Here is a 13,357-nt window from a genome sequence, read left to right on the forward strand (position 1 = left end):
GTGGCCTCTCTTGTTGTGGACCACAGGCTCCAGAGGCGCAGGCTCAGTAGTTGTGGCTCACGGGCCTAGTTGCTCCGCGGCATGTGGGATCCTCCCAGACCAGGGCTCGAACCCGTGTCCCCTGCATTGGCAGGCAGATTCTCAACCACTGCGCCACCAGGGAAGCCCAAAGCAAATATTCTTTAGTCATATAATTTAATTTTACAAACAAATTTTACAAATGGGGAGAGGGGATCTTTCCTTTCTTATCAGTAGGTTTATAAATTTAAAAATATGGGCTGGGTTTCTTTGATAACAAGTGATGGCAGGGCAAGCACCCAGACAGGGTAGGAATTTGCACCACTGTGGCACAGAAAATAGTTGTTTCTAGAAAGAAGACGTGGCTGTCATCAGATATTATGAGTATTAAGACTTTATTGAAAAATCAGAAAGACTTATACACAATTAATTAATTGGGAAATATTATTAAATGCCTTTCCTCTTTTAGACATATTGCTAGGCAGTGGAGACAGGTACTACACATGGTAAAACGATCTAAGAGAGGAAACTGACACTGATTAGATAATCATCCTATTGAATATGTAATAACAAAGATGAGTGTTCTAGAGCAGAAGAGCATGGTGCTGTCAGCACACCTACCTGGCTTGGGGAGACGGCAGTAACTTCCATGAGGAAGCAGTACTTGAACTGAGCTCTAATCAGGGGAAAGGAATGTTCAAAGGTCCAAAATAGAGGGAGCATGGAGACTTCTCTGGTGGCACAGGGGACAGAATCTGCCTGCCAATGCAGAGGACACAGGTTTCAGCCCTGGTCCGGGAAGATCCCACATGCCACAGAGCAACTAAGCCCATGGACCACAACTACTGAGCCTGTGCTCTAGAGCCCGCGAGCCACAAATACTGAGCCCGTGTGCCACAACTACTGAAGCCCATGCACCTAGAGCCCGTGCTCTGCAACAAGTGAAGCCACCACAATGAGAAGCCTGCGCACCACAACGAAGAGCAGCCCCTACTCGCCACAACTAGAGAAAGCCCGCACGCAGCAACGAAGACCCAACACAGCCAAAAATAAATAAATAGATTTATTAAAAAAAAATAATAATAATAGAGGGAGCATGGCAAACAAAGACGGAAAGACCAGTGTGGTTAGAACAGAGTAAAGAAGGGACACCAGACTGAGGAGAGCCTCACAGGCCATAGTAAAGAAACTGATTTGGAGGACTTTATCCTGAAAGCTTTGGAAAGCCATTGAAAAGTTTTAAGCAGCAGATAACATATCAGCTGAATGTCACAGAGACATCTTTAATTCAATACATACAAAATCCAATTTCATTGTTCCTCTTTCTTATTTCACAATTTCTGTAAATGGCACTACCCTTCTTCTCGTTAGTCGATTTAAGACTGTCCTCTAAGTCAGGCGGGGATAGGCTGTATGAAATATGAAATACTGTATGACTTCACTTGTGTGCGAAATCTAAAAACATTGAACTCATAGAAACAGAGAGCAGAATGATGGTTGCCAAAGGCTGAGGGGTGAGGGAAATGGAGGGATGTTGGTCAAAGGGTACCAACATTCAGATATAAGATGAAAAACTTCCAGGAATCTAAGGTACAGCATGTGACCATAGTTAACAATACTATACTGTGTACTTGAAAGACGCTGTGAGAGTAGAGCTTTAATGTTCTCACCATAAGAACAACAACAAAATGGTAATCGTGTGAGATAAAAGATGTGCTAACTAATTAGAGAAAGAAGAACAAAAAAATCCTGAAGTTAGCAGAAGGAAAGAAATCATAAATATCAGATCAGAAATAAATGAAAAAGAAATGAAGGAAACAATAGCAAAGATCAATAAAACTAAAAGCTGGTTCTTTGAGAAGATAAACAAAATTGATAAACCATTAGCCAGACTCATCAAGAAAAAAGGGAGAAGACTCAAATCAATAGAATTAGAAATGAAAAAGGAGAAGTAACAACTGACACTGCAGAAATACAAAGGATCATTGGAGATTACTACAAGCAACGATATGCCAATAAAATGGACAACCTGGAAGAAATAGACAAATTCTTAGAAAAGCACAACCTTTCGAGACTGAACCAGGAAGAAATAGAAAATATAAACAGACAAATCACAAGCACTGAAATTGAAACTGTGATTAAAAATCTTCCAACAGGGCTTCCCTGGTGGCGCAGTGGTTGAGAATCTGCCTGCCAGTGCAGGGGACACAGGTTCGAGCCCTGGTCTGGGATGATCCCACATGCCGCGGAGCAACTAGGCCCGTGAGCCACAACTACTGAGCCTGCGCCTCTGGAGCCTGTGCTCCGCAACGAGAGGCCGCGATAGAGGCCCACGCACCGCGATGAAGAGTGGCCCCGCTTGCCACAACTAGAGAAAGCCCTCGCACAGAAACGAAGACCCAACACAGCCAAAAATAAATTAATTAATTAATTAATTTTAAAAAAAAATCTTCCAACAAACAAAAGCCCAGGACCAGATGTCTTCACAGGCGAAGTCTATCAAACATTTAGAGAAGAGCTAACACCTATCCTTCTCAAACTCTTCCAAAATATAGCAGAGGGAGGAACATTCCCAAACTCATTCTATGAGGCCACCATCACCCTGATACCAAAACCAGACAAAGATGTCACAAAGAAAGAAAACTACGGGCCAATATCACTGATGAACATAGATGCAAAAATTCTCAACAAAATACTAGCAAACAGAATCCAACAGCACAATAAAAGGATCATACACCATGATCAAGTGGGGTTTATCCCAGGAATGCAAGGATTCTTCAATATATGCAAATCAATCAATGTGATACACCATGTTAAATTGAAGGAGAAAAACCATATGATCGTCTCAATAGATGCAGAAAAAGCTTTTGACAAAATTCAACACCGATTTATGATAAAAACTCTCCAGAAAGTAGGCATAGAGAGAACTTACCTCAGCATAATAAAGGCCATATATGACAAACCCACAGCCAACATCATTCTCAGTGGTGAAAAACTGAAACCATTTCCTCTAAGATCAGGAACAAGACAAGGTTGTCCACTCTCACCACTATTATTCAGCATAGCTTTGGAAGCTTTAGCCACAGCAATCAGAGAAGAAAAAGAAATGAATCCAAATCAGAAAAGAAGAAGTAAGGCTGTCACTGTTTGCAGATGACATGATACTATACATAGAGAATCCTAAAGATGCTACCAAAAAACTACTAGAGCTAATCTATGAATTTGGTAAAGTAGCAGGATACAAAATTAATGCACAGAAATCTCTTGCATTCCTATACACTAATGATGAAAAATCTGAAACAGAAATTAAGGAAACACTCCCACTGACCATTGCAACAAAAAAATAAAATACCTAGGAATACACCTACCTAAGGAGACAGAAGACCTGTATGCAGAAAACTATAAGACACTGATGAAAGAAATTAAAGATGATACAAACTGATGGAGAGATAGACCATGTTCTTGGATTGGAAGAATCAACATTGTGAAAATGATCGTACTACCCAAAGCAATCTACAGATTCAATGCAATCCCTATCAAACTACCAATGGAATTTTTCACCAATCTAGAACAAAAAATTTCACAATTTGTATGGAAACACAAAAGACCCTGAATAGCCAAAGCAATCTTGAGAAAGAAAAACGGAGCTGGAGGAATCAGGCTCCCGGACTTCAGACTATACTACCAAGCCACAGTAATCAAGACAGTATGGTACTGGCACAAAAACAGAAATATAGATCAATGAAACAAGATGGAAAGCTCAGAGATAAACCCACGCACATATGGTCACCTTATCTTTGATAAAGGAGGAAAGAATATACAATGGAGAAAAGACAGCCTCTTCAATAAGTGGTGCTGGGAAAACTGGACAGCTACATGTAAAAGAATGAAATTAGAACACTCCCTAACACCATACACAAAAATAAACTCAAAATGGATTAAAGACCTAAATGTAAGGCCAGACACTATTAAATTCTTAGAGGAAAACATAGGCAGAACACTCTGACATAAATCACAGCAAGATCCTTTTTGACCCACCTCCTAGAGAAATGGAAATAAAAACAAAAATAAACAAATGGGACCTAATGAAATTTAAAAGCTTTTGCACAGCAAAGGAAACCATAAAGAAGACGAAAAGACAACCCTCAGAATGGGAGAAAATATTTGCAAATGAAGCAGCTGACCAAGGATTAATCTCCAAAATTTACAAGCAGCTCATGCAGCTCAATATCAAAAAAACAAACAACCCAATCCAAAAATGGGCAGAAGACCTAAATAGACATTTCTCCAAAGGAGATATACAGATTGCCAACAAACACATGAAAGGATGCTCAACATCACTGATCATTAGAGAAATGCAAATCAAAACTACAGTGAGGTGTCACCCCACACCAGTCAGAATGGCCATCATTAAAAAATCTACAAACGGGCTTCCCTGGTGGCGCAGTGGTTGAGGATCTGCCTGCCAATGCAGGGGACACGGGTTCGGGCCCTGGTCTGGGAAGATCCCACATGCCGTGGAGCAACTGGGCCCGTGAGCCACAACTACTGAGCCTGAGCGTCTGGAGCCTCTGCTCCGCAACAAGAGAGGCCGCGATGGTGAGAGGCCCGCGCACCGCGATGAAGAGTGGTCCCCACTTGCCGCAACTAGAGAAAGCCCTCACACAGAAACGAAGACTCAACACAGTCATAAATAAATAAATAAATAATAATAATAGCCTGGGAAGACTCCGTTGATGGATGTGCCATTTAAAAAAAAAAAAAAATCTACAAACAAAAAATGCTGGAGAGGGTGTGGAGAAAAGGGAACCCTCTTGCACTGTTGGTGGGAATGTAAATTGATACAGCCACTATGGAGAACAGTATGGAGGTTCCTTAAAAAACTAAAAATAGAACTACCATACGACCCAGCCATCCTGCTATTGGGCGTATACCCTGAGAAAACCATAATTCAAAAAGAGTCATGTACCACAGTGTTCATTGCAGCTCTGTTTACAGTAGCCAGGACATGGAAGCAACCTAAGTGTCCATCGACAGATGAATGGGTATGTAAGATGTGGCACATATATACCATGGAATATTACTCAGCCATGAAAAGAAACGAAATTGAGTTATTTGTAGTGAGGTGGATGGATCTAGAGTCTGTCATACAGAGTGAAGTAAGTCAGAAAGAGAAAAACAAATACCATATGCTAACATATATATATGGAATCTAAAAAAGAAAAAAAGGTTCTGAAGAACCTAGGGCCAAGACACAGATGTAGAGAATGGACTTGAGGACACGGGGAGGGGGAAGGGGAAGCTGGGACGAAGTGAGAGAGTGGCATGGACATATATACACTACCAAATGTGAAATAGATAGCTAGTGGGAAGCAGCCACATAGCACAGGGAGATCAGCTCGGTGCTCTGTGACCACCTAGAGGGGTGGGATAGGGAGGGTGGGAGGGAGATGCAAGAGGAAGGAGATATGAGGATATATGTATATGTATAGCTGATTGACTTTGTTATAAAGCAGAAACTAACGCACCATTGTAAAGCAATTATACTCCAGTAAAGATGTTAAAAAAAAAGATGTGCTAACTAACTTTATTGTGTTACACATTTCACAATATATTCATGTATCAAATCATCACATTTACAGTTTAAACTTAAACAATGTTATATGTCAATTATATCTCAGTAAAGCTGGGAAATAAATATAAAATTGCTCTCTTGCACTTCACGCCTGATCCAATCAAGTTATCAATTTATTCCTAAATTTCTCTATTTCCATAGTATCAAATCAACTCAGTATCATTCTTGCTGCCACCATTTCAGTTTAAACCCTCTACCTCTTGCCTGGACTATTATAGTAGCCTTCTAGTTGGTCTGAATCTCTCCTCCTTCCCTCTGTCACCTTTTTCCCCAAACAAACTGAGGATAACTTCCTACCCATCCTTCAGGGTCCACTCTGACTCCCAGTAATATGGTCTCACCTTCCTTTAGGCACTTCCAGTACTCTGTCTTACTCTTCTTTCAGTTCTGATCTTAAGTAGCTTGAGTGATGAGACTGTGTTCTCCCATCTTCTATTTCCAATGATGAGCAGTCGGTGCCTTGCATATAGTACTGTTCAATAAGCCTTGATTATGATGGATTGATAGCAAGGCTAAAATGGACTCTCTGCTCCACTTAGAACAAACATTCCCCAACTGAATGCCACTAAGACCCTTCAGGCTAGGAAATAGCAGACCAGCTTTGCAGTGTGCCATGTCATACCCTCACTTTCCAATGCCCTGGTACTACAGAAGAAGAGCAAGAATAACATTCCTTTTTAACCTGTAAAGGATATGGACCTTTCTTGAACTGTTGTGAGAATCAAAGCAGAAAATGTGGCAGTGACATTAGTAAAGCCTTAGAAGTGTGAGAAGCACCTGAGAGCTTGTGATGGGCAGGTTGTCTGTGATAGACAAACAGACACATAAACAGGCATAGCTACTAATTAGAAGGAGCAAAGGAGTGTGTGAGACCTTGACCACATGGATGAGGTGGTAGAGTTTCCTGAATGCCTAATTCAGGAGTCCTCTAAAAATAGGAGTTCATTCACTCTGACTCAAAAAGTAGGCGTTTGATATGGATTCTTGTGCACAGCACTTGTCAGAGGAGCATTCCTTCAGTCAGAAGTCTGAAATGTGTAGCTGTAGTCTTGCTTTATGCCTTGGGTCATCTTTGGGAGAGACTTGGGCTCTGGAGTCTCCTACTATCTCAAAGTCGCGGAGGCCTGGGACCCCTATACCTAATTGGCTTTGGGACAGGAAGGGAGACAGAGATACCATCTCACATTTGTAGAATGCTTTCTAGTCTACACGCGCTGTTAAGCCCCTTTTCTGATGTTATCCTCATGATAGCCCTATGAAGTGTGCTGAGCAGATCGCCCTCATTTTGTAGACAGGAAAACCAAAGTCACAGGGCCAGTCAGAAATAGAACCAAGGTCTTCTGACCCTTTAACAAGTGCTCTGTCCACCCCGCCATGCTACTGAGTTCCAGAAAAGGGAGAAGCTATTTAATAGCACTTGCCACTTAGGTGAATGGTTGAAACGAATTGCCCTAATATGGTCAGCCATTGGCTGAGTCTGGACCCCTCTGCTTTCTGTCCACAGAGCCATGGGGGTGTTGATGTCCAAGCGGCAGACAGTGGAGCAGGTGCAGAAGGTGAGCCTGGCTGTGTCTGCCTTCAAGGATGGGCTGCGGGACAGGCCTTCCATCCGACGCACAGGTGAACTTTCAGGGTCTCACCGTGGCACGGTAGAGGGCTCTGTCCAGGAGGTGCAGGAAGAGAAAGAAGCAGAGGCAAGCACCCCAGCACTCCAAGAAGAGAGCAGTGTCAACCGTGCCGCCTGGGAGAGGCTCCGGGATGGGCGTGGAGTGGAGCCGGAGGAGTTTGACAGGACCAGTCGTTTCACACCCCCTGCCTTCATCCGCCCCACCCGGAAGCTGGATGATGACAAGCCTCCAGATATCCGCTTGGAGCCCAGAGAGCCTGTGAGTGTCCAGTAAGGGCAGAATCCCGCAGTCTTAGACCTTCTGGGGATCAGGGAGCAGGACAGGGAGGCCTGGGTATGGTTGAAGTGAGACTCAAAACCAGAAGGATGGAGCTGAGTCTTTGAATTTCTTCCCCAAGAATAAAAATGTTACATCCTGGATTTGTCTTAGTGAAAGACTTGAGAAAATGGGTGATAAGGAATTATACCATGCCAGCCCTCCCACCTAAGGGATAATACTGTCCCCTGTAGGAGGCAATTGGAAATTTGGGGTGGGGGTAGGGGGAGTTCAGGAAGGTCACAAAACTGGGAGTTGCTCCTGGTATTTGGTGCCAAGAAAAACAGGGATGATAAGGGTCCTGCAATGCCTGGGACAATCTCTCACAACAGATTATTCTTTCCAAAAATGCTAGTAGCATCCCTGCTCAGAAACATGATCACAGAGACCTGAGCAGCTGGAAGAACCTACTGGTTCTTGTCTTCCAGAGAGAAAGCTCTATTGCCATAACACTGGCTTCAGTTCCTTTAGGCTGCTCCAGGGTCACTCAGCCCCAGGCAGGTAGCACTGTGCTTGGTGGCCTAGGATCTTGCTGCTGTGTTTATACATCCCTATACACTCCTGCCATCTTTCCCCAGGTTGTTAATGATGAGATGTGTGATGTCTGTGAGGTCTGGACAGCCGAGAGCCTCTTCCCGTGCAGGGTCTGCACCAGGGTCTTCCATGATGGCTGCCTGCGCCGCATGGGCTACATCCAAGGAGACAGTGCCGCGGAGGTGACTGAGACGGCACACACGGAAACAGGCTGGAGCTGCCACTACTGTGTGAGCCTAGACTGCAGGGATGGTGGGCTCCTGCACTGCCAGAGATTTGGCACATTTCCTGGAGGCCCAGTCTTAGACCACTGGTTTCTAGGCAGTAACCTGAAGAGTATTCAGGTTCAGGTCACTAGAGTTAGGACAGACTTTCCTTACCTCAGTACTATTGACGTTTGGGGCACAATAATTCTTTGTTGAGCGGGCTGTGTGCACTGTAGGATGTTTAACAACATCCCTAGCCTCTACCCATTAGACGCCAGTAGCACCCACCCCCAGTTGTGACAACCCAAAATATCTCCAGATACTACCAAATGTATCGTGGGGGAACGAAATTGTTCCAATTGAGAACCACTGAGCTAGAGGACTGAATGGGTAGGACGAGACCTAATTATTCACAACGAATTCTGCTTGGAGCAGTACTTACTCTCTGTTAGTCTATAGTTGTCATTCATTGTATTCATCTGAAAAACCAACCTGAAATCCTAACCGGCTTGCTTCCAATAGGGATGGATTCCATCCAAGAAAAACATCTTAGTCCTAAGATTCTCACTTGGTCTTCTACCTAACTCTTAGGAGCATTTTTCTTCATCTCTGAAGCAATCATTTTGTGAATTAAGTAACAAAGGCCTGTTGATTCAGAACTTTGCAAATTATACATAAATGCCTTCCAAATTTTGAAAAGATTAAAAGCGAGATTCATATCCATTTCTCAGCACACCTGAATAGAGTTCAAGTCTTGCTTTATTGATCTGTTGCCCTGCAGGTATCTTCATCCACTGATTTCAGAGTAAGGAGTATCTGCTGATCCCCTCTTCTTCCTACTGCCTAGGAGAAAGCAAAGATGTGCCACTTTCTAACAAATAACACTTTCTCTATGGCTTGTCCATAAAATGAAGTATAGAACAGTTATTTCCAGTCACTTAAATACCTTCTCCCCAGCTGGAATATGCCACAGCAGAGCCTGCTCTACAGGCAATCTTCTCTAGTCACCACTCCTCCAAATGCTAGCCTTTTCACACTCACAGCAACTCTGCTTGGCAGTGTTCTGCTGATGTAGGACTGAGTGTCTCCTTCCTAAACCCTCAGGATTACACGGCTCCCTTCCTGGCTTTCTGTCACAGTCCTGCCTTCATTACCACCACTCTCCACCAGACCTTTTACAAAGCCTTCTTCCAAGCTCCTCCCTTTTCTTTCCTTCCCTTCACAGCCAAGCTTCTTGAGAGGACTTCATTATCTCCTTGTGGTTCTGCAACCACTTGTAATTCGGCTTCTGCATCCATCATTTTGCTGAATTAGCTCTTCTAAGGTCGCCAGTGACCTAATTGTCAAGTCCGGTGACCTTTTCTCAGGAATCTTTTACTTGATCTCTCTGACGTATTTAGCACTTCCTTACTGCCCCCTCTTTTCTTAGGGTATGAGTATTTTTGTGAGAATTATTACACAAAATACGGAAACCAGAGAAAATAGAAAATCAATAAAATTCCATCTGACTCGTATAACCACTGTTAACATTACCTCCTACATTGTACAACTCTCTTTTCTTGGCTTCCAGTACCCTCTACTGATTCTCTTCCCAGGTTCTTCTCTGACCATTCTTTCTTTCGTTTTTTTTTTTTTTAGATTTTTTTTTTTTGATGTGGACCATTGTTTAAAGTCTTTATTAAATTTGTTACAATATTGCTTCTTTTTTATGTTTTGGTTTTTTGGCCACGAGGCACGTGGGGTCTTAGCTCCATGACCAGGGATGGAACCCACAACCCCCTGCACTGGAAGACAAAGTCTTAACCACTGGACTGCCAGGGAAGTCCCGACCATTCTTTCTAAGTGCCCTTAGTTTCTTGTCCCAGTCCTAAATGCTGGTGTTTCTCAGGGTTCTTTTCCCACTATACTCTCTCTCTCTGGGTCTTCATCCACTTGGCTACTCCACCATCTAAATACCAATCATTCCCAAATCTGTGGGTCCAGACCTAAATTTCCTGTCTCCTGGACTTATATCCATCTTGATGTCTCACAGGTACTTCACACTCAACATGCCCCCAAATGAACTCATCTTTTTCCCCAAACCCATTCTCCCTCCCTGCCTTGTCTCTGTGAATAGTAATACCACTACCACCCCACAGTTAACCAATCCCAACTCATTTCTCTCCCTCACCCCTCACGTCCAGTGAGTCAGCCGGTCCTATACACTCTACCTCCTAATCTCTCTCAAATCTCTCCCCTTTTCTTCATTCTCATGTCTTAGTTTAGCCACTTTTCTTTATTGCAACAATTACTTAACTGCCCTCCATGCCTCCAGACTTTGCCCATCTAATCCATTCTCCACACAGCAGACAAAGAGCTGACCATGGCACTCCACACTTAAAAACCCTTCCATGACTCCCATTTGCCCTCAGAAAAAAAGGCCCAATTTGAGGGGCTCAAAAAGGGCATTTGAAGCACTTCACAGTCAGGCTTCTGCCTACCTCCCCTCCCTTATCTTTTATCCCCACCCTACCCTCTCCCAAGACAGACACACACACACATACTCTACATTCCAGCCATACTAAACATCTCACAGTGTTGTACACCATTGTGCCAAGCACATACTAGGTGCTCAAAAAGTGTTTATTGAAAGAATGGTTTGAGTTCTTCATGAAATCCACAAATGAATAGACATGAAATGTCTGCTCCTGTTCTTTACTGGTATTTTAGAGGGAAAATGATCTACTATAAAGAATATTCGGTAGTTTAAAGACTGTAAGACTGTAAATTAATGCTAACAACATAACATATCAGTGCTCTTTTGGAATTAAAACTTCCCTGGCACCACAAAAAAAAATTCATTTGGTTTTAGGAACTTTTTCATGATGGCATCTCTTTCAAAACCATTCTGGAGTTAAAGTGATACAACTTTAGGATTAAACAATTTTTAGCAATATGGAAACTGGAGTTAGAATTAAACTTTTTTAACTAAAATACTCTTTGAACACAGCCTAACACAGAAGCCAGATACATAAAATGGATAAAGATGGAGCTGCTCTGGTTGATGGAGCTAGGGATTCAGAACCCTGCCCACTTGCCCCCTTCTCCCTTGCAACAGCTTCCTAAGGCACCTCCAGGGAACCCCTAAGCTATCTCAGAGAATAATTCAAAAACCACTATTTTAGTAAAAGGGACTCAGGGCTGGAGCCAGGAGGATATCTGGGTTCTGGGAAAGATCCTGCCCAGAGCTGGACAGCTCTGAGAAAGTCCTTTCCCCTTTCTGGGGCCTCAGTCTCCTTGACTGTGAATGAGAGGCTGGGATTAGATGATCCAATAATTGCCTTCCAGCTGAAATACTATTTCCATCCTTCTTGATCCTTGGCCTTTCTTTCTTACTGGCCAACATGGCCACTGACTTAGCTCTTCCTCTTTTTCAGAACAACCTCAACTTGCTGCTAACTGAGGAAGAAATGTACAGCCTCACAGAGACCTTTCAGCAGTGTAAAGTTATCCCCGGTAAGGCTGGATGGTAGTGCCAATGGAGAGAGCCAGGCAGATTTCTTCTTCATACTTTCTAGGATGAACCATGAAAGGAGTATTCCGGAATTTGTGGGGCAAGGGCATAAATGGGGCCGTGTTCGCAAGCTGTTGGCCCACCACTGGCCACAGCCTCAGTTATCCTGGCTATGGAGACAAAGACTGGATGAGAGCTGTGGGTGGTGGGGCTCTGGAGGGTACCCTAGCGGTGAGTGCAGGTACTCCAGAGGCTGCGGAAAGGGTGGGCATGGCTAGCACGGGGTGCCTCCCCACAGACTGCTCCCTGACGCTGGATGATTTCCTGCGCTACCGCCACCAAACAGCGAAGCGAGGGGACGGTGACAGGGCTCTAAGTGAGGAGCAAGAGGAGCAGGCAGCCCGCCAGTTTGCAGCCCTGGACCCTGAACACCGAGGACACATAGAGTGGCCTGATTTCTTGTCCCATGAGTCCCTCCTACTTCTACAGCAATTACGTCCCCAGGTAAGGGCCAGCTGGGGGTAAACATCCGTGGGATACTGGGTGACAGAGACCAGGGAAACATGCCAGGCAGGTTGGAGGAGCACTGGGTACTCTCTGAGCAGGAAAGGGCTCAGGTTCCATCCAGTGACAGGTGATCCAGTGCCTAGGCTGGGGAAACTGCCCAAGGAAGACTGATTAGCGCTGGACCCCACTGCAAATGTTGGTGTTACCAGAAACGCTCTGGGCAGCTTCAAAGGGAGGGTGCAGAGGTGGTAATGGAGGTAGGATTCTCTGTGGCTTGACCGTTTACAAAATATTTTCACCTCCAGGTCTTACTATATCTCTTCTTCCCCAGAACTCTCTGTTAAGGCTTCTGACAGTCAAGGAGCGGGAGCGAGCCCGGGCCACTTTCCTGGCCCGGGGCAGCGGGAGCGCTATCAGTGAGGCAGAGTGCCGCCGTGCCCAGCACTCTTGGTTCTGCAAACGCCCCCCAGATGCTTCCTCCTGCAGTGTCAGGTCCGCTCCCTACCAATCCCTGCCCCTCCTCCTTTCTCCATGCCAAATGGCCCTTGATATGAAAGGTACCCACCTCCCTGTTCCTCCTGCCAGTTTCTCCAAGAGCCAGAAGATCCTCCTGTGCTTTACACAGTGGACAGTGACTCCTACTGGCCAAGGCGTAGAGCAGCCTCTGCTCCGAACTCTGTCGCCCCATGTCAGAAAAGCCTGGACAAGCACATCCAGAGCTTTGGGTTCACCAGAATGTGGAAGGGGCCGGACCTTTCAGTGTCCCACTCCTAACCACATGTCCTTGTGCCCAACAGCGTCAGCCATGTGGGTCCCATAGCAGACAGCAGCCCAGCCAGCAGCAGCAGCAAGAGTCAGGACAAGGCCCCGCTGCCCACAGAGCCTGAGTCCAGGTGAGTGACACCTCCTCACCTGGCTGTCTACACCCCTGACCCCTACACACACACAAGTAAGGTTGGGTGTTACCCGCCATCACCCCAAAACAGCAAATGCCCACCCCAGAAACCAGACTTCAAGAGTA

General features: G+C 44.7%; 1 protein-coding gene across 3 annotated transcripts in view; it reads left to right on the forward strand.

The window, feature by feature from the left end:
* PHF24 (PHD finger protein 24) overlaps window positions 1–13,357 on the forward strand; it is a 29,760-nt gene that overhangs the window by 11,632 nt on the left and 4,771 nt on the right. For all 3 annotated transcript variants that reach the window (XM_036855256.1, XM_036855255.1, XM_036855257.1), the window contains exons 2-7: window positions 7,158–7,539; window positions 8,175–8,360; window positions 11,753–11,831; window positions 12,128–12,333; window positions 12,668–12,828; window positions 13,134–13,229. In XM_036855256.1, coding sequence (XP_036711151.1) covers window positions 7,162–7,539; window positions 8,175–8,360; window positions 11,753–11,831; window positions 12,128–12,333; window positions 12,668–12,828; window positions 13,134–13,229 — 1,106 coding nt within the window. In that variant the 5' untranslated portion in view covers window positions 7,158–7,161. The remainder of the gene's footprint in view (window positions 1–7,157; window positions 7,540–8,174; window positions 8,361–11,752; window positions 11,832–12,127; window positions 12,334–12,667; window positions 12,829–13,133; window positions 13,230–13,357) is intronic.

This window comes from Balaenoptera musculus, chromosome 6 (genome assembly GCF_009873245.2).
Source record: "Balaenoptera musculus isolate JJ_BM4_2016_0621 chromosome 6, mBalMus1.pri.v3, whole genome shotgun sequence".
Taxonomy (NCBI): domain Eukaryota; kingdom Metazoa; phylum Chordata; class Mammalia; order Artiodactyla; family Balaenopteridae; genus Balaenoptera; species Balaenoptera musculus.